This window comes from Scardinius erythrophthalmus (assembly GCF_964197995.2).
Source record: "Scardinius erythrophthalmus genome assembly, chromosome: 6".
NCBI lineage: Eukaryota > Metazoa > Chordata > Actinopteri > Cypriniformes > Leuciscidae > Scardinius > Scardinius erythrophthalmus.
The window spans coordinates 23,505,885-23,531,220 of record NC_138226.1 but is presented as its reverse complement, the minus strand read 5'-3'; the positions used below and the strand labels follow the sequence as shown (position 1 = coordinate 23,531,220).

General features: G+C 37.0%; 1 protein-coding gene across 2 annotated transcripts in view; it reads right to left on the bottom strand.

Moving 5' to 3' along the window:
- The window catches only part of igsf3 (immunoglobulin superfamily, member 3), a 164,907-nt gene that overhangs the window by 21,763 nt on the left and 117,808 nt on the right, over positions 1–25,336 (bottom strand). For both annotated transcript variants that reach the window (XM_081369291.1, XM_081369292.1), the window contains exon 6: positions 15,799–16,206. In XM_081369291.1, the coding sequence (XP_081225417.1) occupies positions 15,799–16,206 (408 nt within the window). The remainder of the gene's footprint in view (positions 1–15,798; positions 16,207–25,336) is intronic.

Below are 25,336 nucleotides of genomic sequence, written 5' to 3'. Positions count from 1 at the left end.
CGTTGTGAATTGATTGGATGGTTAGAAGGGTTGTGGTTTGCTATCAATGTGATGTCATGTCAATGTGAGAAGAGAAGAGTAGAGATGTCAGTGCAAGAGGGAGGGGAAGTTATTTTGATTAGAGATTAGAATTGTCAATTTTGACTTCATGGTGACTTTAAAGTCGGCATGAAACGGAAGTTGAGATTGTCATTTTTTCCTTGTTGTGACGTATATCCGAGTGAGACGGTTTCTGAAATTAGAAAAAAATGTAGGGCGGGGCTTGATTTCGTCCTTGGGGAATTGATTGGATCGTTGGAGGTTGGGCGTTGCAAACAAAATGGAGGCAGATTTGAATGCCAGTTTACATTCAGTTGTGGAGGATTTCTGGGATTTCTCTCCACCGGACTCCCCACCGTTACCCTCCCATGAAGGATTTTTTTATTGAGGAGCCCGGCGATGAGAACGAGGACGAGCAGCTAAATTTTCAGGCAGGAATCAGCCCATATTTATATGAGCCTCCTGCGAACCAAGATGAGTCAAGTCAAGTTATCAGTCAAGTTCACCATCGAGAGCATCTCGACGTGTCCGATAAGTAAATAACTAGATTTAGATAAGATAGATAGCCTACCATTCGGACACGTCGAGATGCTCTCGAGGGTGAACTTGACTGATAACTTGACTTGACTCAAAACGAGACAGACACACGATAGCCGCACCCTCATCGGCTCTGGCCGCACCCTTTCGCCATGGCACGTGACCGAAAGAGAAGAGAGGTCGTTTTGAGGGGGGAGGGAAGGGTATTTGATTAAAGATTTATAAGGGTACATGAATTTTAAAAAAATAATAAAGTGCACAGATAAATCATTTATAATAAACACTACAATATTACATATAAAAAGATTTGTCAAATTTGATTTCATGCCGACTTTAAAGACTGTTAGGCTAACTAATTGTGTACGTACGTTTGAATGCATCATGATAAAACCCAGCTAAACATCAACAGTCATTTTCTTAAGTGTCACATGATCTTTCAGAAATCATTCTAATATGCTGATTTGCTGCTCAATGAACATTTTGGAAGCACTTTATTTTACAGTCCTGTCCTTGATTATGTCCTTACTATAAATTAAACCTGAACCTAATCTTAAACTTAACCTTAGGCCATAGTAGTTACCTTAAAATACTCAGCACTCAGTACAGTATAAGTGCATGTACTGCAAAATAAAACCAACATTTCTTATTATAATTAATGTTGAAAACAGTTGTGCCACCTAATATTTCTAGTTGAAATGTTTGTTAGCACATTGCTACACTAACATGATGTGCTGATTAGTGCAAAAAAAAACACGCACAAATATTTAAAGCTGCAGTCCGTAGCTTTTTTGGGTTAAAAATTACCCAAAATAATTTTTTGAGCAAGTACATAACCAGCCAGAGTTGAAAACTATCTGCGTGCCTTAGCTCGATTCAAAACGGTAATCTTGTAATAATGTTTTTAATTCCAGTGGTACTGGTGGATTTCCGCGGGAAATTCAAGCATGTCTTTGCGTCATTACGTCACAACTGTACTCATAAAGAAGGAGTCTCGGCTAGTAGGCTATATTGCGTGTGAGGATGTTGGAGATGGAGATTTATAGCCTTTTCTCACAGCACTTGATATAGTTAAACTCATCAATTTGATGGCGGATCCAGAAAGGTTCAAACGACAATCACCAGTGACAACTGGAGATTCACCTGTTGTAAAACGTGAAAGACTTCAGACTTCAGAGAAAAAAAAGAGACTGCAACCGGGCACATGCGAAAACAAGGACACATATCGGAAGGGCATTATAGTCACGCAACAATTTGAGAAAGTATAATTTGCATGGTTTGATGTGATATGATAGGCGATCGTTAGATTTAATCAGCGTGATTTACTGCAATGCTTTTTTCCCCTTAGTTGGTCAGAACAAAAGTGGATGTTACTTACTTGATCAGACGACATTTTCTGATGAAAATTCTTATGTTGGTCATACTTCCAAAAAGTAGAATCTGTGATTGCGAATGACAGTATCCACACCGGCACGGTGACTGACAGCCGCACATTCTCCTCAAAACATTGGATTCATCCGCGCTGTGCCGTGCCGGGGCACAACGCACGTAAAGATGATAATTCCGCGAATAACTGCAATTGCAGATTTCGAATAGAGATGGCGACAAAGAGGAAAAACTACGGACTGCAGCTTTAATGAGATGGAGCTTTGTATCAATATATTGCAGTACCAAATGAAAAACAAGGATATTTGACTTCAGTGCAATGCATTGCGGGATTCTCTTCTCACTCTGCAGGCGATGCTGTCTTAGAACACGGCCAAGAAGACATATTTCAAGGAAGAATACTAATGCTGTAACAGCATGATGCCTTAAAATGCTGTCTAGGTAGGCAGCTCACCGGGTTTGGATTTGAAACCGAGCTAATATGTCAGCATACACACCCACCACAGCTCTGACAGTGGCAATTTGTCTGTTTTCTGTGATGAAAGCATGTGCAAACAGCATGTGCTTTATATTTGGTTGTGTGTAGGTGAACACTTTTGGTTCCATATTCTATGTAGGGCAACTCTAAATCCTGTTTCGGTTTCATTTCTCATCCCGTTTTCTGCTGAGAAACTAATGAAAAAATTTTCATATTCAACATCTGACTGCTTCATTAATCTGGAGTGGCAATGGTCCCATTAGGACACATCCACTGGCATTACCACACACAGATTAGATTGTGTCACAACGTTGGAAGGTTAGGCAGCGTCCCTCGAGATCGTCATAAATGAACATGTGTTTTCTTATTGCATTTCACATTCGACCATAAAAGCACAAACGCAATCATGGGAGGAAAAACAACCCATCATATTCAGATTTAAATGCCGAATCTAGTTTTAAAATGTTAAAAGATTTAGAAAGTTGAGCTCAAACAGGAGAAAATCACAATGCAGCCCCTGCTGAGATGCTGCACACAGAGTGTTTGTGTGTGGAGTCGTCGTCGTTATGGATTTCTGATGAAATCACAGCTAGAGGAGTTTCCCTCTATTGCACTTGAAGACAGAAATTCAAATTCAAGCAAAAGCGTGAGCAATAAGGAAAGATGAATATCGACACCACAAAGCTTTGGATCAACCTGCCGGTGCCGTTTCATTAAGTGGCAGAAGTGGAACAGAGGGACAGCTTAACGAACACAGAGCAACGCCTGAAACAACCTACTCTCGGAAACTTCATACGTCCACCTTCATGCCGTTAGTGCTGGCATCCTCCTCAGAAACTGAATCACATAAACTGCCTTCACAACCCACATCTAATGTACACGGATCTACGACAGGAATCCGTGAGGAGGAAGGGGTGGAATGAGCAACTGTCCAGTGTAGGAGTTTATGTGGATACATTAATATTTAAAGTATTTAAAACGAGTGTGCTATGCAGTTTTATCATTCTAGATAAAATGGAAGTTACTCTGGAGAGAAAGCATGAGACATTTTTTTTTCTTGTCAATTCTACAGACAGACAGATTTGTTTAATTATGAAATGGAAAATGCAATTTCATCAAAATTAATCATTTTATCATAATAAATAATACTATAATATTCCATAAAACAATGCCATAATAAACTATCTCAGAAAGAACACAGCGATCAATGGCGGCTATCACACCAGAGCCTGACAGCAGTGCCAAACACCTTTCCTCAGGCCATAGCCACACACACACACACACACACACACACACCAGACCTCCGGCTATAAACACTGCCAATTCCTGCCCCCAGAAACACCCTGCAGCCCACACACACACACACACACACACACAATATCGCCTACATGTTGTTGACATCTTCCTTGTCTCTGGGAGAAACACAACTTAATACCTTCCTACATGAATTATTCAAATATTACTTCAAATCGAAGACTTGTTTTTTTTTTGTAAAATGAAATAAATCAGCATGATAAGCAATTATAGGATAACACATACTTGAGTTCTTTAATTTACGCAGTGTTTAATGCGAGAAGGCAGCAAGAAAAACAGCATCACTGGTCACTATGAATCATTGGAGTCTATGCGCCGGGAATATGTACTATCATTAGCATTCAGAGCCAGTTTTATTAATTATCCACCTCTTCCATACCTCAGCAAACAATCCCACTAGTTCTCTCTCTGTCACCATGAATGAATAATACTAGAGAACAACCTGAACTTACTCACCCTCATAACGTTCCAAAGCCGTAAGACTTTCGTTCATCTTCGGAACACAAATGAAGATTTCCTTTAAATGAAATCTGAGAGCTTTCTGTCCCCTCCATTGACAGCTACACAACTGACACTTTGATGCTTCAAAAAGTTAATTAAAAATGAATGTATTGAACTGATTGAATGTAGGCTTACATTTAAACATTGATCAGCGAACATAAACAGAAGCTCAACCGGAACAAACCTCATTGGTTTTTGCTGAAGCTCAAACGTGCTGCGTAACACATGAGAATGAACCTCATTGGTTGATGAATGTTTATATGTGAATAAAAGGCTAAACTCAATCTGTTTATCATATAAAGTGATCGAGTCTCTTCAGAAAATGTGGACTAAACAGCTCAAATTATATGGAATAGTTTACTTTTACTATCTCTTTATTAACTTTTTGAATCGTCAAAGTGGTAGCTGTCAATGGAGGGACAGAAATCTCCATATTCATAAAGAATCTTAATGCAAAGAGTAGCTCCTAGTGACAAAATTCTAAGAAAATTCTTAGAAATGTTTACTCTTAAAATTAAAGAAAAACTCATAGTAAAGAAAAAAGTCATTCAGAAAGCATCTTAACCCTTAAAAGAGGTCTTAAGGTCAAAATTGTTAGGAGCACGGACGAGGACTTTTAAGAGGCTTACGAGTTTCTTTAGCAGAGGAGAAAATGGCAGAAAGACGAAGAGGGAGAAGAACTGTGTTGCAGACAATGGATGACAGTGAGTTAATAAGACGGTATAGATTAGATCGTGCAGGGATCATGTTTGTGACTGATCTTTTTAGAGACACGCTAATATCTCCGACACAGCGCAGAAATGCCATAGCGCCTGAAATGAAAGTAATCACTACATTACAATATTTGGCAACTGGGAAAATTCCATGTTTGATACATTAAAACCAACATTCAAACCACCGCTTAAATAGACATGCCAGCAATCAGTGTAACTGGAAAGAGTGGAACAATTTGTATCATTCTAAGCAATCAAATACCTTTTAGGAAATCAACAGCATGGTAAATAAAAAAAGGATTTATATACACATATATAATGTGTGTGTGTGTGTGTGTGAGAGAACGATCAAATAGGAAAAATTACGCATGTAAGTTCAAAGTGGAGGCTTAGAATAGACCCTATACTTAAAATCACTTTTTTTTTCTTCTTGGACAACCAACCAATCACAGTCTTCAAAAGATTGTGTCATACATAGCAACAGGGTCAACCCCGCCTCCTCACTAAGATAAAAGTTTTTGTATTTTCCAACAAAATCCAAATCTCAATGTAAAGGAGCTGATTTAACAGTACCAAATCTGAAATATGAGAAGGTAGAGTTTAGGAGAAAGAGTCAAAAAATACAAGTGGGTGAAGGGAAAAGCAAGAGACTGTGTGAAGTCTTATGAGCCGCGAGGCAGAAATTAAGGGGTGTAGCTGTGGCACCACAGTCTGTTCCCATGATGCTGTGAGGAACTCCAGATGTGGGTGCTGAGGTAAGCACACAGAGCAGGCCTACATATTAAATATGAATTAAAAGGCTTTAAAGCAGACACAACCTGTCCTATGAGACGAGATAAACATCAACATTTTTACTGCCAGACGCAGACCTTCTCGAACTCCCTGAGCATACAGAGCAAGCATCCAACTTGTTTCAGACCAAGAGGAATGTGTAGTGTTTGTTTTCACCGTGTGAACGAAGCCATCCTTGCAAAAAATATTAAATTTATTGTATTTATACTGAGCCACTCTGTTGTTCCTCACGTTCACGCGGTAAGAAGGCGCTTTTTGCCTTATACATATTAAACAGGCACTTCTGGAGACATGATTTAATGTCTCTCAATAATGCATTCAGTCAGTTGCATGATGTTTTCACACATCATTACCCCACTCCAGTCTCCATTTCTTTCAGAGAATTTTCTCCACGCAACCCGTTTCTCCAAATGTCAGCTCGCAACATTTAGCCAGAAGTATTTAACATTTAGAAAACTAGCACAAACAGATATAAAGATAAAGCAGAGGAAATTAATGTCCTACATTGTTTATGAAGCATAGGGGCTGCATTGAAATACTTTAGGGAAGTTCGGTGGCTTGACATGCTATACTCCATCTAAAATTATTTTAAACAGCATTGTTGCTCATTTGAATTTATTGCATGGTATAATTGTACTTAAAAATGAACACTGCAGGTCTATTTAAAATGAAGGTAAGTTAATATTGTTAAGGTATTCTTTTAAAAGGTGAAACATATTAAATGACAAGTTACAGGACCTAAAATAAATACTTCCCCTAATTGATTAATGCCCGTTAATCTGATATTGTGACGTTGATAAAAGAAGTTATATAAATAACACATAACGCAGTATAAGTTTTCATGCCTATTAATAAGGTATTTTACCTTCATGGTATTTTAATAAGGTATTTCAAGGGATAAATATGAAAAATAAGCTATTTAAAGGGATGGTTCAAGGTGAACATTCTGCCGTTCCAAACCTGCATGACTTTATTTTTTCTGTGAAACATAAAATAAGATTTTAAAGAATGTCATTGTCCATACAATGAAAACAACACTGGACCCCAATGACTTTCATTGTACGGACAAAAACAAAACAAAACACTGAGACATTTCTTAAAACATCTTTTTACTGTATTACACACACACACACACACACACACACACACACACACACACACACACACACACACACACACACACAATAGTAAAATTAGCAAAAAGTAATTCAGGTTTGGAGTTAATTTTCATCTTTCTCTTTAAAGAGTCTTTCCAGTTTCATGTTTTTTTCTTGAACATAAATTACACACATTCATACCTTAAACATGAATTTTAAACCCAAACTACAAAGTTTGTTATATTTGTCAAGCATATAAACTGACATCCTTATGGTAGTTGTAGTCCTGTTGTAGAAACTTTTGCTAAGTGGATTTTTTTTTTTTTTTTTAAACACACTGACTTTAGAATTTATATTTTAGAACAAAATGTAAAAGTCTCTTCAAGTAAATTGAACAGACCTTATATTACTCATAATACAAAATCTGATAAAAGTTCACACAGCTCAAAACTGCTAATTCTCTTCAAAGTTTTGGACTACAAACAGAGCAGATGTAAGTTAGTTTAGAGAGGAGGTCTCTCACTCTCTCTCTCGCCCCTTTTCAATCTTTGTGCAAAACTTATCTTCCGATCAAACGCTCCAATGCGTCCTAGCTGAGAGAGACTGGAGAACCTGTATTCAGAGACAGATGATGACAGAGACACTCCGGGACTCCATCAAGGCTGTTCTGAAAAGTCAATAATGAAGTAAACATCAACAGCAGGGCCGTGTTTGATTATGTTTATGAAATGTTTTTTTGGATACAACTCTATATTAGAACAAATATCCACCAGGATGCGTTAAGCAATCGCACCTTTTTAACTCGGTATAGCTGGGAAACCACCTCTGTGTTGAAGTTCTTCATGAGGCTGGAGGGTTGCTACAAAATTTCAAAAACTACACTTTTAAATTCAAATGGATTTAAAGAAAAATTTCAGCGGAAAGTCACGGGCTATTGCTCAAACGTCTCTGTGTTTGCTCTCTAACGGCCTACCATTCAGTGTAATAAACACAGTGAAGCATACACCAGGGAAACTAAACGAGTGCTCAGGATGATAAGTTGATTCCCAAATGCATGCTGAAGGGTCGTGTGGGTGCCGGCTTTCCCCTTGAGAGAGTAAGGTCACGGAGCCAGTGGAGCAAAGAGCCCTGCCTCGCTCTGCATCTTAAACATATGTGCGTGATGCTGGTGTAAACCAAACCGTTGGCACATTAGGAGTAGTAAGACTGAAGAATCTTACTGGGAAAAAGTACTGCAATCGTAGAATGGGTTTACACAACAACAGTCCCTGATGTCAATTGTCACACGCCACTGAGAAAATACCTGAGAATTGTATCTGTCCTGTGGGAGGGGCTACATTTTGCTAATACTTTGACAGATCCCTAGCAAACTAATATACATTTCCTGATTACCTCAGATACAGAACATCCAATAATACAGTCTATACTGCATACTAGCTTTTAAAGTTATAAAACGCAGTGTGCAGCATTGCATAACCCCTAATATTATTATTAGTAAAATTGATACACTATTATTATACTAGAATTAGCTTTTATTTGTATATTTTTAGTTTTTAATTTCGTTTTAAGTTTTTGTTTTTATAATATTTAAATAATATATATCTTTAATTTATTTACATTTTTGTTTTCAGTTTTAGTACTTCAACCTCAACTTATTTATTTCAATTAGTTACCACTTAGTTTATTTTTAAGTTTAAGTTAAGTTAAGTTAAGTTATTTAAGTTATATTTTATTATACTTTATTTAGTTTTAGTCAACAAAAGCATCAAGAGTTAAATTATACTTTTTCATTTTGTAGTCAACTTACACTGAATAACTAGTCGACTAAATGCTGCTACAAAAAAATTTGCACATCGCATACTTATGCACTATTCTATGCCGTTTTGCAGTATACATAGTGCGAGTAGTGAATTCACACTGAAAATGAAAATGCATTTTAAATATCCGGATGATGTACTTAATTAACCGAAAAGACAAAGTGTGGAATGTTGGACACTTCATGCACTCAACTGTTGCATCTTGAGACTCTGATGTTGAATGACAAAATAACCATATACAATTCATACACTACACAGTTGAGTACATAGTGCATTAGTACATAATGTAACGTGTCATTTGAGACACAACAAGAATGCGAGTGGGTGTGAACTCATTACAGTTAATTAGATGAGACGGGAGAAACTGTACTTCTCTTTAGTTTCATACAGATTACATTGCAGGAGAATATTTGTTTTGAATGTGAATTGTTTTATTTAAAAGTAGAAATTTAAAGCTTTCTTTAGACACATGTTTCATGGTTGTCTGATAAGTATTAGCTGAGTTTCAGTTCATTTTACAGACTTGTTTCAGAAAGATTTTTGCGGAGACAGAGTGAGCTGAAAGCGCACCCAGTTTATTTTATTTATTTAAAAATAAAAACAAGGTTTTGATGTTAATGTGAGTGTACACAAAAAAAGAAGACCCTCTATAGTTTATAATCATGTATTTATTTTATTTATATGACCATAAATGACGGATTTTTTTAAGTTTATGTTGCTGCTATGTGAAAAAAAATCCAGCAAAACGCGCGGGCGCGTTTGCCGACCTAAGAGGGTTAAAAGCACTGCATTGTGGGATCCAGTGTTCCTCTTAGTGATCAACTTATGATGAGTGTAGTCGGAGGATAAAAATAACCGAATGTACAGTATGTTTAGTATGGAAGTGAAACTCAATGACTAGCAAAAAGCGTTAACAGTCTACACAACCTTAAGGCAATTTATCTCGGATTTCAAAGCATCAGGTGGAATTTCCTGTCTCGCAGACATCAATGTGTCAGACTGCCCAGCAGGAAGTCAAACATGGCAAACAAGCTCACAGGAATCTGGGCTCTCACCCTGCCTTTACAGCCACAACGGCTCACACTTCACTTTAAAAGGACTTTACTGGAGCTAATAGGTAATGTCAACAAAACTTTCAATAATACAGAAAATATTAATTGCTAAAAAAAGGCTTAAATAATTCACCCAAAAATGAACATTTTGTCATTTACTCACCCTCATGTCGTTCCAAACATGTATGACTTTCTTTCCTCTGTGGAACATAAAAGGAGAAATTCTGAAGAATTATACTGGCAAATCTTTAAAAGATTTAAAAAGGACAACTCTTTTGAGTCAGATGTTTTTTTATTTAAATCACCCTGATCTAGTTTTCCAGTTCAACTCACTGGCTAAATGATCCATATTTAGATGCTCAATAGAGGGGCAATATTCTCAGTAAAGAACGTTATAGTTATTGTGTATCAAATACTACTTTCTGTCTATCACACAGATTAAAACATTAAAAAAATAGGCAGCAGCAGGAATATTAGGTTGCTGTCACTTTAAGAACTAATGCACGGACTGTTGTTTATCACATACTTGTAGTTTTTGTCTGTCACATGGATTCAGAAAATGTTCAAAACTTTTACGCTTTTCTGTTCTTAAAAAGCTTGAGAGTTTTTTCCAAGGAGACGTCCATGGCTTCTAATTGCATGGAAAAGAACAACCAATTAAATTCTCCTTTTGTGTTCCATGGAAGAAATGAAGTCACACATGTTTGTTGTTTGATCCTCCCTAAAAGTTCCCCTGATAGACTTAAGTGATGCATCGGCGGCAATAAAAATGTTGATTTCAGGAAGTTATAGGATAATAAGGAGTAATTTGGCAATGATGCTGGTAATACTGTCAATGCTAATAGAACTCATAATGGTGATGTTAATAGAACCAATTTAAGGATATTTTGATGCATTCAATATATTCCAAATGCATGACATTTTATATTGCATTTGTTTTTCTGTCTGTATCATTTGAGCCATCTTACATTCAAAAAGGCATCACAAACACAAAAGCACAATCCTGTTTAGATAAGCTTTGTAACAAGGGAACCTCAGGCTGAAATGAGCTAGTGTACCTACAAGCAAGTCTCCAGCGGGCTGCACTGATTTGAGTGTTGCCGGAGGGCAGGGAGCAGGCCTGCGGGGGAAAGCAGAGCATGTTTCTCCCCCAGGGTTGTCTTACAGCCATTAACTCCTGCCAAGTCCTTGCATTGATTCTTACTAAGGGGCTCAGCTCCACACCGGGTTAGACAACAGTTACAAACACAACGTGAAATGGAGAGATGAAAGGCAATGGTATGAGGTCTCATGCATCTAAACATTAAAACAAACTTTATGGTGCATAGGGTCAAGGTTACAAATAATGTCAACAAAATATACATGTACACATACACCCACAATTACATGCAAAAAAGAAAAAGAAAAAAATGGTGTAGAATAAACACATCTGCTGCTGTACTGACTAGTCTGTAGAGAGACCACGGCTTGACAAAGGACAGACAGGAGTGTGTTTCCATGCCAGTGAGCTCTATGGAGATGATCTGGCTCAGAAATAAGAATGAGGTACCTGTACACTACACCTCTGCCTCATTAGAAAAAACTGCTGGGCGCTCCAGCTGGCACAACAGTGGTTTTGTCATGTAAAATCATAATAAATTATTAGAATCTGTAATAAATCAATGAAGGTTTCAAAATCTTTTTCATTTTTGTTTAATTACTAGATAGTGCCATTAAAAGTGTAATTACTTTGGTTGATAAGAATATATATATATATATATATATATATATATATATATATATATATATATATATATATATATATATATATATATATATATATATATATATATACATACACACACACATATGTATGTATAAACACACACAAAACAAATATAAACTACTGTTCAGAGGTTTGTGTTCAGTATGATTTTTTTAGCAAGGATGCATTAAATTAACCAAAAGTGACAGTAAAGTCATTCAAAATGGTACGAAAGATATTTATATATATTTGAAATAAATGCTGTCTTTTTGTACTTTTTATTAAAAAAAGATTCCTGAAAAAAACAATTTCCACAAAAAAATATTAAGCAGCACAACCCTTTTAATAGTAATGATGAGTAGTGATGATGAGCATCACATCCTTGGTGAGCATAAGAGGCTTCTTTCAAAAAATCATACTGACCCCAAACTTTTGAATGGTAGTGTATATAAATAATGAAATAAACAATACACTAAATACAATGCTAACACCAATGCCAAACTGAATTTGTGGGTCAAAAGATGGGGTGCAATAAAATTTTCGAAAAAATTCAATAAAATAATAACTCAGCATTAGCACTTGCAGTTTAAAAAGCAGCATAACAAACTTTCTGCTCCGAGTACTGTGTACATTTTAGGAGATCCTCAGACCTCGTATGACGAAAGGCGTCATGGCTCAGACTAAAAGGCAACAGTCATTGGATAAAGGCATCGGACAAAAGGGCATCGGACGAAATGGACTCAGAAGGAAGCACGGAAGTTTCAAAATGCCCTGCCTCAATGTAACGTCAAATGCCCGTCTAGATCGGCCCAATGTCGGTTTCCAATAGAACGGCCCGGTGAAGGTCTCTGCATTTGGCAAAGTAATTTAATTCCATTTAAGCTTTTATCTGACTCCATTTTATATCCGACTCTTTTAGATCACAACTTTGAATTTAGGTTAGATTGCCAATTGGTTATTGGTCAATAATAGTTTAGCAATACATTTGATTGTTCTATTTAACTCTTTACTCATATTTTACCCGTTCATATTAGGAAGCCATGTCTCTCAGAGATCCTCACGCCTTGTTTAATGTGTGTCTCACGATCACAAGCTCGCCAGCTTCAGTCACCAAACTGAGGTAATTGCTATATAGCTGAGATTGGTTGCATTCACGCTTGCACAATCAAGGATACTTTGGTATAGCCCCCATGGAATTGCATACACTTGAATTTAACGTAACGTTTACGTCAATAGAGCCACTACTACAGATATAAGTCAACCAACTTTACTTGTCTTATAATAGCTTTGGATTGGCCATGCCGTGGTTTCCCACGTCCACTTATCTAAAGTAACATTAAATTAAAACAGAGGTAAGACAAACCCAGATTTTGGTTGGTAAACGGAAATGCACTTATTGTCTTTGCAAAACACACTTGAATTAGTGCCAAATATTAGTTGTCACTGATCTGACGCAAAACTTGCGGTAACATACGAATCCGTTTAATCTACTTGGGAAAACAATTTCAGAGTCAGTCGGAATAAAATCAAATGTAACAATTTATTATGTCAGGTAAATGTACCATGCCAATTTCATATCAGTTCAAAGATAATAAATACAAAACATCAAATGCTCTGGAATAAAGAGAGAAGATGTGAAACTGACATTATAAAATACATGATGCGGAGTGCCTGCATACACTCCGCATCACAGGCTAATTTGAGTTACAAATCGCCACGAGTCTTCTTCAGCATCTCCCTAAATACTCAGACCAAGGCAGAAACCTCTTTTCAAATGTAAACATGAGTTCACAGTGGGAATTTGCATTAATCACCGTCCCAGACTTACTGGGGACAGAAGTTGATTTAGATGGGGGCACACCCACAGCAGTTAACAAGACATCTCTAAACTCTCCACACCTTATTACCTTTTTGGTTTACATCTGTGGGAATGAGATCTTTGTACCAGTCGCACTGAGACATTTCAAATGATACCAAACATGTATAATACTGTATGATATTTGTTCATATTAAACCATATAGATTTTTGAGTAAATTCAGGTAGGGAGGGGTGAAGGGAATGATGAGTAAATTGGGAGGTGATCAACTCAAGTGTGATCGTGTCTCGAATGGGGATGGTAATATAGCAAGAGAGTTCAAATGTTAATTTCCTTTGTTTTCTCAGAGAGTAGCCCTCTCTTCCAGTTTCTCCAGTCTTACACATGCACACGGTTTTCTTACTGTTTAAATTGTGTAGAACATGTCCCACTGAGATTATTTTGTACATTTGTGTTATTTGTTAATTTTATTTGCACGTTTAAAAGTTGGCTAAATAACACATTGCAACTAGCTAACTTGTATGTTGGCAAACTATCGTGAAGTGAAATAAATATTTTAAGACTGTGTTGCTGCTTTGTGTACAGAGGTTACCAGGGAAACTGCTTTATTTCTCCTGACCAGTGTAACATTTAATTAAAACTAAGAATAAAATAGTAAAAGTACAGCTTCTCTCTCTCTCTCTCTGCTTTTTTTTATTATTTTTTAATGCTTGAATAATTAGCCTACATAAAGAACATTGCCAAAGGATTACATAAATACATACAATGAATACCATCAATAGATAGATTCTACATACCGGTAATTAACATACACACACACAAACAGCTGTTTTTTACATGTTTGACTATAAAGCTGCTGCTTTAAAGTAATCTATTGTATAAAGTAGCCTACTATATAAATAAAAGTGACGTGAATAGACTGCAGTGTTGAATCGCAGAGCTGGTACAAACATACACATCACTATGATCATTTGCTTTATTAACTGCTGTCATTTTTTGTTGTGTGCACATTTCTATAAAGCCGCTCTCAGCAGCGTGGATGGTCTCGGGATGTTCGCTAACAGTATATACCTGCAAAGGTATTTTCAACTTTGTTTTACCCCTGGGCAAAGAAGAAAAAGAACTTCGCAGTGAATATCGGGGCCTTGGGTCCATTTCGTCCGATGCCTTTATGTCTGATGCCTTTTTGTCTGCGGCCGTTTCGTCCGATGCCTTTTTGTCTGATGCCTTTTAGTCTGAGGCTATTTGGTTCGATGCCTAATTGTACAAGACCTGGCACCTGACATCGTTTTTCCTGAGACCTGAAGCCTTTCAGTCTGAGGCGCGATGCCATTTTGTCCAATGACTGAAGCCTTTTAGTGTGAGGCATGACGCCTTTTCGTCATATGAGTGAGGTCTGAGGATCTCCTAACATGTACACCGTATCTGTGTCATTAATGCTCATTTAAACGAGGAACCTTTTAATTTACAATAAAATGATACTTTTTTTTTTTAAATAAAGGAATGTGTTCAATAACATATTGTATTAGCCTTTTCTGTGCAATTTGTATCGAGGATTTCACTGGTATTGGTATTAACTACTGAAATTTTGGTGTTGTGACAAGGGTATATTATGAATGTTGGTTCATTATGGGCACCGACACAGGTCCATTTAACACTCTTTGTGTTGGTCAACCTGACCAAATATCCCCACAAGGACAGTAAAACCTGAAATCACCACGTTGTGGGTACGACAATGATCCCCAGAAGAAAAACAGCTTGAAAAATATAGAAAATAATGTCTTAATGAAGGGGATGGGTGATATCATTAGCTCAGTATAAAACAGCAGAAGTCAATGGAAAGTTCCAACATAAAAAACAAACGTGTGTGTGAGGTCAATGAGGAGGTCTTCCTTTTGAGAGTGGCATTGTTCTGTCCGGGGATTGAAGTCCAGAGGGACTAAATTTAATGAGTTCCAATTTTTGTTCTAATGACCCACCCCCCACCCCCATTCATATTCTTCTCTTCTAATCGCTTTCTCTGGTGTGGAGGATATTAACAGCCTCTTCTTTGCGCACTCCAGGCCATTAGGAAGGCCTGCCTCAGCTGCACACACACGCCAGTCATTTCAATTACTCTTATGAGCACACAGAGGCCAATATCTCGGGAAAAACACACATGCAGACATGACAAAAGAGGGTGGAAGACTAGTGAGGGTGGAAGTTGTGAAACTAGGCCAGACTACAACATGGTGCATTATCAGTGAAATCTTTATTTCTGTAGTGACAGTAAAGTGTGAGTTGTCATCAGTGCTTCATTATAACGCTTATGCTAATTTTTGAGGCTGGGGAGTGACTCCAGCTTCTACCATGAGCATGTTTCAAAGTTACAAACCCAAACCCTAAAGGGTGTCAGTGGAACTTATCTGTAATTTAGTGGCTTCGGAACAGTCATGGTCGTTTTTTGCCCTCCGTCAAGCAGTCAGGTAGCCTAACATGCACCTTTCCTGCGACAGAAGCGATTTTTAGACTCACCAGGCTGCAGTACACTGATGCCCAGTGGGTTGGAGGTGCGGTTGGCCACCGTGCTCCAGGTGCCATCGTAATTCCTCCGATAAAGTAAGGCAGCACATTGGTACGTCCCGGCCTCCTTGCGTCCGGCTCGGGTGATGCTGAGACGGAAGTTGGTGTTAGTGGGAGTACGATCCACAGTGGTTCGCGTGCCAAGGCCCAGCAGTTGATCGCCCCACTGCAGAGTGCCATCCCGCGTGAACGTCACCAAATCTCTGAACTCTCCATCGCCCTCTGCTGGCTGGAAGCGCCATGTGACCGCAGCAGGAACGTTGGGATTGTGCCGTGGCTTCACAATGCACTGTAGGTCAAACGAGTCACCAAACGTCACGCTGGGCGTACGAGAGGACGCCGATACAAAGAAGAAAGATTCTGGAACAAGAACAACAAAAGAAAATTCATATATCAATTACAAATATTCGCCACAATGCATTTACACAATTCAATTCATGAGCTGATAAGCATGTATATCAACTCATCTAATCAGAACTAAGAGTCAGAACTATACTTTTACGATATTCGTTTCCTTTTGTGTTCATTTTTGATTCTTTTGATACAATTTAAAACTGGTTCTGCACTAATGCCAGACTTAGTTATTAGTTATTTTATTTATCTATTTCAATTTATTGATTTAGATATTTCAATATCTATTTCTATGCCCAAACCTCACCCAAAGTTGATTGACCTATGCAATGAGTGGAAAAATATATCACAGAAAAAAAAATCATGCCATTGAAATAGACGTTTGTTGGCAATCACAGCAATTTATATGCAGAATATTGCTAAAATGTGGCACTTCAAAATAGTATTATGAAATTGAATAATCATTTGTGTGTATTATTATTACAGATGCCGTCTCCATGTACATGTGCACTGCCACAACAAACGTGGAGCATGCGAGATTGAGGAAACAAATGCACACGTTAAATTAAGAAATATCAAGCTGCCAAGTTTGAATTTCTGCATTATTATCCACAAATATGTACGTAAATTTTTAACAAAGTTCATTTTCGGCCCCATATAGTTGCAATATATTAGGCTTATGTGGGAATACACTGTGCTGTAACTTGCCTTTTGTTTATTATGTGTTATGTAAGAGATAATGTGAAATCAACAACAAAATGAACACTGACAGGGTACAACAATATTACAGTAATATTAATACTGAACTGAATTTTACTTTTTTTCAATGCAATCAATAAATGAAACCCGAGATTGAGCCAGTTGCATTTGTATGAAACAAGATACAGCTTTGCCATGGACACAAGTGAATATGTCCTCAGTCCCTTTAAAGGCAAGTCATTTCACTCTGCAACCATTTAGTTTAATTATCATGCATAATTTAAAGATATTATTCCCTTATTAATAATAGACTTAATTTATATTTTGATCAGTAAATGTTTAGTCACATGAAATACAAATCTACTTTGCACATTTGTATATCATCATCATTTATTTGTGAATTAATTTAAACATTTATTTCGTTTCCTAAATGTTCAAGATTCGTGTCTTTTTTATTTCATTTTATTATGTCAGTTGGTGTTTAAAAAGTAACTGAAACATCATTAAAAACAGCAATAAAGTTTCATTGTACTATAAAACTGGAAATAAAACTGGATTAGTAAAGCAGATTCCTTAATGTTTTCAAATTCTGAAATCATAAATAAGGGGAACCAAGGTTAACCACTTTAAATTTCATATAACACTTTGATATAATACACCTTTTACTTTTGGCCCACAGACCTCAATCAATTTAGATTTTTGGTCTTCGTTATAAAAAGTTTGAGCACTTCTGATCTATTTAAAAATGGACAATGTACATTAACAATAAATAAATTAAACAAATTATAAACTGATTCATTTCCTATGATGTAGGATTTTGGGCATAGCACCATTCCCTAACTCGATGCTTTCTTAAAAAACAACAACAACAACAAAAAATAAATATTAGATATAAAGATAAAAGTGTGTGCATTGCTACAATGCTTATTCTGTTTAAGTACTTATTCTCTCCAGTGGATCTCCTATTTTTGTTTGACAGTAAAAACTGAGGTCTGAACGCGCTGCCCCCAGACCCAAGCCTGTCACACAAGTAAACACGATGAGAGAACTGCAGGTGACTTTGTGAATTCACTGAGTCTCTGAATCTGCTAATAGACAACAAGACTATTCCCTGGCGTATTGCTACTGCATTGCTCATACTACACAATATCTCAGGAAAAATAAACTCATTACAAGGGAATGTTTTGTCTTTCCATTTGAAGAGGCAAATGGAAATTTCTGCATGAGATTTCTGGAACTCGAATAGTTTTCCTTGTGGAAGGGTAAAGCATCATCTGGCCACTTCTGAGTGTTTGAGCTTGATACGGATGACAGCAGCTGGAGGCCATACGGAGCCGGAGACGGCCAGATCCATTCCCAGCATTCCTGCCAGTGCCCTAATGATGCCACGCTGCTGGGCTGTAACAGAGGGCAAGTTAACGCAAAATCTGCTGGGCACAAGCTTTGCCCAGATCTTAGCAGTACCACAGGGCTCTGGCAAAGTTAAGGAAGTAAATTTCATTTGGTGAGCCTCTGTGTCCTTCAATTATGCAAACTATTAAAGGAACAGGGCAGAAAACTTAGATGTCTATATTGTCAGACTACTCTGTCTGCATGTTAAGCCTCAAAGACTTCCTGGGAGAAATCCCAAAGTTCAGACGTTCACTGGGCTGAGAAAGGCTAGCAGGAGTTTGTTCTGTTTGGGAGGAAAGCTTGAGATCAGTAGAGTTAATCTACTCTGCGTTATTTTGATAAAATTTGGACAAGGTGACCTGTAGCACGCCAACTCAATCCTGCGGGCAGCAACCGAGGAAAGCGGCCAAAAGGAGATTACACACACATCCCCTGTTTATTGAGCACATGCAAACTAATCCTGCAAGAAAAAAAAAAAAAAAGTAGTACACTGCTGGATCCTATTTTTCTTTTTCTACATTTAATGAGCTCAGTTTTGCTCAGATATTGAAAAAAATGTCTCAAACGAGGATTATTGGTGGATTTATAACAGTGTTTTCTGCAAAGCCATTCGGCAGCTAAAACTACTGTGCTATAGCAAAAGTAATCATATTTTCCCTGAGTTGTGAGACTGAAGTCAGAATTGAATGTGATCAGATAAAAAGATTGTGTACTATGAAATAATGCCAAGAAAACACATCTTTCTATCGTGTTGTCTTAGCTGCACCAAAAAACAAACATTAAGCAAGACTTGCATGATCCAATTCAGGAAACGCACAAAATCAAACGTTTGAATAAATCTGAGGAATCCTTCACCAAATTAAACAATGAATCAATCACTAGTCAACTAATTCACTTTCAGTCACAAGGGATGGGTGATACCACCACTTATATTCTTTCTGATCTGATGTCAAGTGTCATTAATGCTGTTATTGATCCTAACACCGATACTTCTATCAAATTTTGTGATTTCTGGCAATAAAATGGGCAATGAGTGTTATATCAAACAATACAAAAACTCATTAACCTATAATACGTCACGTTTAGCTAGATTGTTATTTAATGGACTGAAATAACTCCAGACGAAGCTAATTTTCTCTGTCATTATCTCGAGTAAGCACCTACTTGTTTGAGCTTACTCCTTTTCAGATGAGCATAAGGAGAAATAGTTCCTATCCTAAACAAACATTTGCAAACATTTACACTATTATATTTAAAGGGAATCTTTTTTTCTCACCCTCATATCGTTTCAAACCGGTATGACTTTATTTCTTCTGTGGAACGTAAAAGGAGAAAATCTGAAGAACATAAAAGATGAGATTTTGAGAAATGTCTCAGTGTTTATGTCCATACAATGGAAATCAATGGTCAACAAAACTTTGGTTACATTCTTCAAAATATGCTTTTATGTTCCGCAGAACAAAGAAAGTCATACATGTTTATGAGTGTCAAAGTCGACAGACATCCCTTTAAAACATTGACATTTATTACTAAAATAGCACAAACGAAAACAACAAAGTTTATTGGATGATCAGATGTGGAAAGAAGAGAGAGAAATGAACAGAGGAGATTCTGAAAAATATAGGACAGGCTTGAGCATGTGTGATGTCAACGATAGGACGTTTACAAGGATTGATAAGAGAGAGAAATAAAGAGAAGAAGGCATTTTAAAGGCATACGTTTCATGTTTTGATGGATTCCAGTGCTTTAGTCTCTCGTAAACACATGATCAGAAACGGCTTCCTATCCATCCTGTGTTTGACTGCAGACAGCAGGGAACCATGATCAATGCCATCTTCTCTAGAGTGCAGGGCTATTGGACACATACTGAGAGTGATTCTTTATGGAAACACTAACACAACAGCTTTCACATACACAGCCTTTCTCAAATTCCAACATTTTTCCCCACTGTTACTTTGTGTGATCCACTGCACACAGTTTTAATAACTAATCAATAATCACAGGAACAATCACGACACCTGAAGAAGTGGGGAAAAGGGCAGCATGAGCTGCCGTCTGAGAGGAGCGAGCCCAGGCAGACAGAGCTGTATTGTGTTTGATTATTCCAGACACACAGACATGCTCAGAAAAACATGTGGCGTACACCCAGCCTCACGCACAGTGGGAATAGAGATTTCAAATCTAGTAGCCTGACACAAGGGGAGGCTTCAGTCGGCCTCTGGATGCCTTTTCATGTCAAGAATCGGCCCTCTACAACTGGGTGTTACTTTGGTCACTGTTAAACTGTTTATATAACAGACATCTAATGCAAATTCTTCCTTTCTGTAAACGAGTATTATTATTTAAATGTTATGGTTCATAATAAGGTAATAAACCTTTCAGAAAACACATGTAAGCGAAGGAAATCTGTGAGGCCCGTGTGAAGCCACTCAGGGTCCATTCCACAAGCCATCAAGATGGACGTAAACTTTATAGCATCCGGGTACATTTTTAAAAACGTTTTTTAAAGAAGTCTCTTATGCTCATCAAGGTTGCATTTACAGGAATTTGATAGAGTAAAAATAGTAATATTCTGAAGAAATTATTACAATTCTAAATAACAGTTTTCTATTTTAAAACATTTTAAAATGTGTATTATTCCTATGAAAGCAAAGCTGAATTTCAGTCTTCAGTGACACATTACTTCAGAAATAATTATAATATGCTAATGAGGTGAAAAAATTATCAGTGTTGAAAACAGTTATACTACTCTATTTAAATTCTTTGATGAATAGAAATTTCAAAAGAACAGTATTAATTTAAAATAGAAAACTTTTGTAAAATTATAAATGTCTTAACTGTTACTTTTGATCAATTTAACTCATAATTCTTGAATAAAAGTATTAATTTCTTTAAAACATTTTTTTTTATTAAAACAGCACTTTGAAGACATGGAATTTGAACAGACACTACAAAGGTAGTAACTGTTCACCTGTCTCTTACATTTGCATGTATACGAATGGAAGTCAATGGAATGAAGATTGTAGTGTGATCGTCTCTTAACCCCAAACTATTGAATGGCAGTGGACATGAAAATAGACATCTGCACTTTATATTTTACATCTTATATTTTAGGAAGACAATACAGGTAGACCTGGTTTTGTTTGTTATTTAAATCACCAAAAGTTTGTAAACTAAAGAAAAAGTTTCTCACAAATATCTCACCTAATCATCTGAAATAGTGTGCTCACGGACAGATGTACCATTAAACCTAAAAATGTATATTTATCCGTCATCCAATTAGCATGCTGGGAGCTCTAACTGCTTTCATAGCAATAAAAAAAAGCCAATTGTGCCAGAATGTGTGTCTGGGCTCACCTCTGGGTGTCTTGTGTAACCCAGCCAAACGATTCCACCACTACATGGTGGCTTGCAGCCAGTCAGCACCCATACCACTGCCAGACACTAATGAGCATGTTAAGACACTCTCAGCAGAATAACTCCATAAACTGGACCCTACTTCACACCCCATCCTGATCCTTCATCCATACAGTCACCCAGAGTCAATGCTGGAAAACACAACACTGCTATTTTTACTCACCACCACCAACACACCTGTCAAAGGGCACGAGCAAAGGACACAAACACTGTCTAAGCCACACGTATACATAAGAGTGACTATCACATGATCACGTGCACATCATACTCGAACAAAGCGACTCCTGCTGCATCACACTTGGAGAAGTCTGTACTTTACTCTGTAAAGTCAAAGCCGCTGACATGAAGAGCATCACGCTGCTACTCTTTGAGCTTCAAATCAAAAGCAGAGCTGATGAAACACTTCAATAAAGCTGATCCAGACAGCAGAGGAAATAAAAATTATCAATGTCAATCGCAGAGGAGGAGCATAGATATAAATAATGAAAAGGAAAAAAATAAAATAAAAATGCTGTGTCTTTGTCATCTCATCAAAGCTTCGATACGCAGGAAACATTAAGACTAGATGCTGGATAATATTCCCAACCTTAAAGCTTCGACAAATGACTTTCCCAATCATTTGTGATTACCACATACATGGAACCACATCCCAAAAAAATCCAGCATTTTACAGATTACTATAAAAACATGTTTAAATTTTTTTTTAAAAATGATCTCAAAGTAAAAAAGTAACAAAATGATAAAGTCACAATGGCCTTTTTATTGTTTTTACATTGAGTCGGAAACTTGCTTTGACTTACAAAGAACAAATTATAAATTATAAATTTTTATTTCATATAGAAATTTCCATGACTTAACATTTTATTAAATGTCCTTTAATAAACTTTTCTAAACTTAATTAATAAAAATCATTTTAAAACTGAAATTATCCAAACATTCTCTTAAACAAAGTTTGTGAAAAAGTCAGAGATGTGTATTATCTTTATGGCACTAAATGGCAATGCAAAAATAATAATTATCTGAAATTATTCGCAGTGGTTTAGACTCTGTAGTAGTCTATAGAAATAGTCTCCGCATACAACCAGGGCAGGATGGAGGATGACTTAAAAGTAATTATATATATATACTGCATATATATATATATATATATATATATATATATATATATATATATATATATATATATATATATATATATATATATATATTAGTGGTGGGCCGTTATCGGCGTTAACGCAGCGAGACTCTTATCGCGCGATAAAAAAAATATCGCCGTTAATCTATTCTCCAAGTTGGGTTGGGAGCTGGCTCAAGCTACACGAGCGATGATGACGCAATCTACCCGCGGCCGCGAGGTACACCCGGCTGCAACGCATCATATTCGTCGTCATCTTAAGTAAACACGGCTGAAAGTGAAAGCTGGTGTAAAAGATCGGTGCAACATTCATTATTTGGACTTGGTTCGGATTTAAGCCGTCCGACGTAGACTGTGTGGTGTAACAGTTCGGTAAATTAACACACGACTAATCCGTTCTACCACCTCAAATTCAAAACGAAACATATCACTGAATACCAGCGCGCGCGTATTATTCCCAATATATCTGAGTGGTGTAGAACATAATCTCTGTCTGCGCCCGATTTAAAGAATCGTTGTTGTGTTTCTTTTTAACTGAAAAGACATCAGTTAGACAATATTCTAATTTAAGATTTGGGGTTTCATAAGCTCCAAGCCATAATAAACATTAGACCTACTTAAGTCTCTGCAGCTAGTGTACTTAAATTTTATTTATCTGCAAAATTATGTTGTATACTTACAGTTTTGCACAATATATGTTCTCAAAACTACATGCACCCTCAAAAAAAAAAAAAAAAAAAAACATTTAGCAGTTGTTTAGCAGGGTCTGTGTAACTATAATATCGTTATCGCAAGAGGCTGCAATGTATATCACAATATGGATTTTAAGCCATATCGCCCATCCCTAATTGATAGCCTATAGTAGTTGATAATAACATGGGCCTACCTAATGTTGCCTACGGACGGTAACAGTACAGTAGTAACTTTTTACAGTCTATGAGTAGAACAGCTTTCTCAAGCAGTTTGTGATGCATTTTGGAAACAGGAGATGAGCCCCTGGTCTAATGCGCCACCTGGCTCGAGAAACCCGTTCTCAAAGACTTACTTTTATAGTCATTATTTGGGTAGCACACATATTCTGAATGCCTTCGGCAGAATTCAAATGAGCCATTTTAATCTAGACTAATCTAGATTAATTTCAAAATTAATCTAGATTAATCAAGATTAAAAAAATTAATCTATGCCCACCTCTAATATATATATATATATATATATATATATATATATATATATATATATATATATATATATATATATATATATATATATATAAAACAAAGACACGCCATTAGAAATTGCTATGCAAAAAAAAAATAACTACATTTTACTGCTCTCTAAAGAAAGACAGTCTATAGAGCTGGTAAGTCCCGCCCCTTACGCTAATCCCACTGGACCTCTAGGTTGAAAAATCGTCAATGCAAGTGAATGGGAGAAAATAATTATTTTCTGGTGCCGTTTGAAATTGCCATGAATGTGAACATATGTTGTCTGTGAATTTTTTATATAACTTTTCGTGTAAAGAATGCTACAATTTAGCGTGTAAAAGTTTGATACGGGTAGACTTTGTGTGTGAGCACTTTGTGGACTACAACTCCTCGCTGCTTTCGACGCGTTTGAAACGTCAACACCACTAGCACACGGACTAGCACACGGACTAGCTCACGGATCCCGCTAAACATGGCTGTGTCTTTGGTGCACTTCACCTCCTTCTTTCAGGGAGAGGACAAAATCGTTGAAGTTGGCGAAAACCACGGGGAAGTCAACTTTATGGGGTGACGTCACATAGGCGACATGTAGTCTTTCTCGTTATGTCTTTTCCACAACTGCTAGCCGAAGAATCATACCATATACTGTCAAACTCGTAACATGAAAAGTTATATAAAAAATTCACAGACAACATATGTTCAATTCATGGCACAATTCAAACGGAATCAGAAAATAATTATTTTCTCCCATTCACTTGCATTGACGGTTTTTCAACTTTGAGGTCCAGCGGGGTTTTACGGAAGGGGCGGGACTTACCAGCTCTATAAATGACTGACTTACAGATGTTTCTGCAAACTAAGTTGGAATAGAAGAAAGTATTTGAATTATAAAAAAGTTACACACTTCACCTTCAAAGCAGAAGACATATTGTATGTTATCAAGAACTGCTCAAGAATCTTTTCTAAAAACCACTCATTGTCACGCAACACACGCTGTCACACAATGTGTTTATTTAGAGCATCTGCCAGCTTGCTATTCAGTCATGTTTTTCTTTTCTGCCATGTGCAAGCATGTGCGTGTGTATGTGTTCTCATTACACACACAGTTAAAGTGCAGGCTGTGAAGTCACGGCTATTGACTGTGATGGAAAGCTGACAGACAGCGTGTCCCACTGCGCTACATTAACATGATGCTATGTAAGCATGATCATGACTGAGCGATTGACTTCATATAGAGGATCCAGCTTTACAGCGCACATGCCACTTCAACATTCACTCTACTCCACTTGAG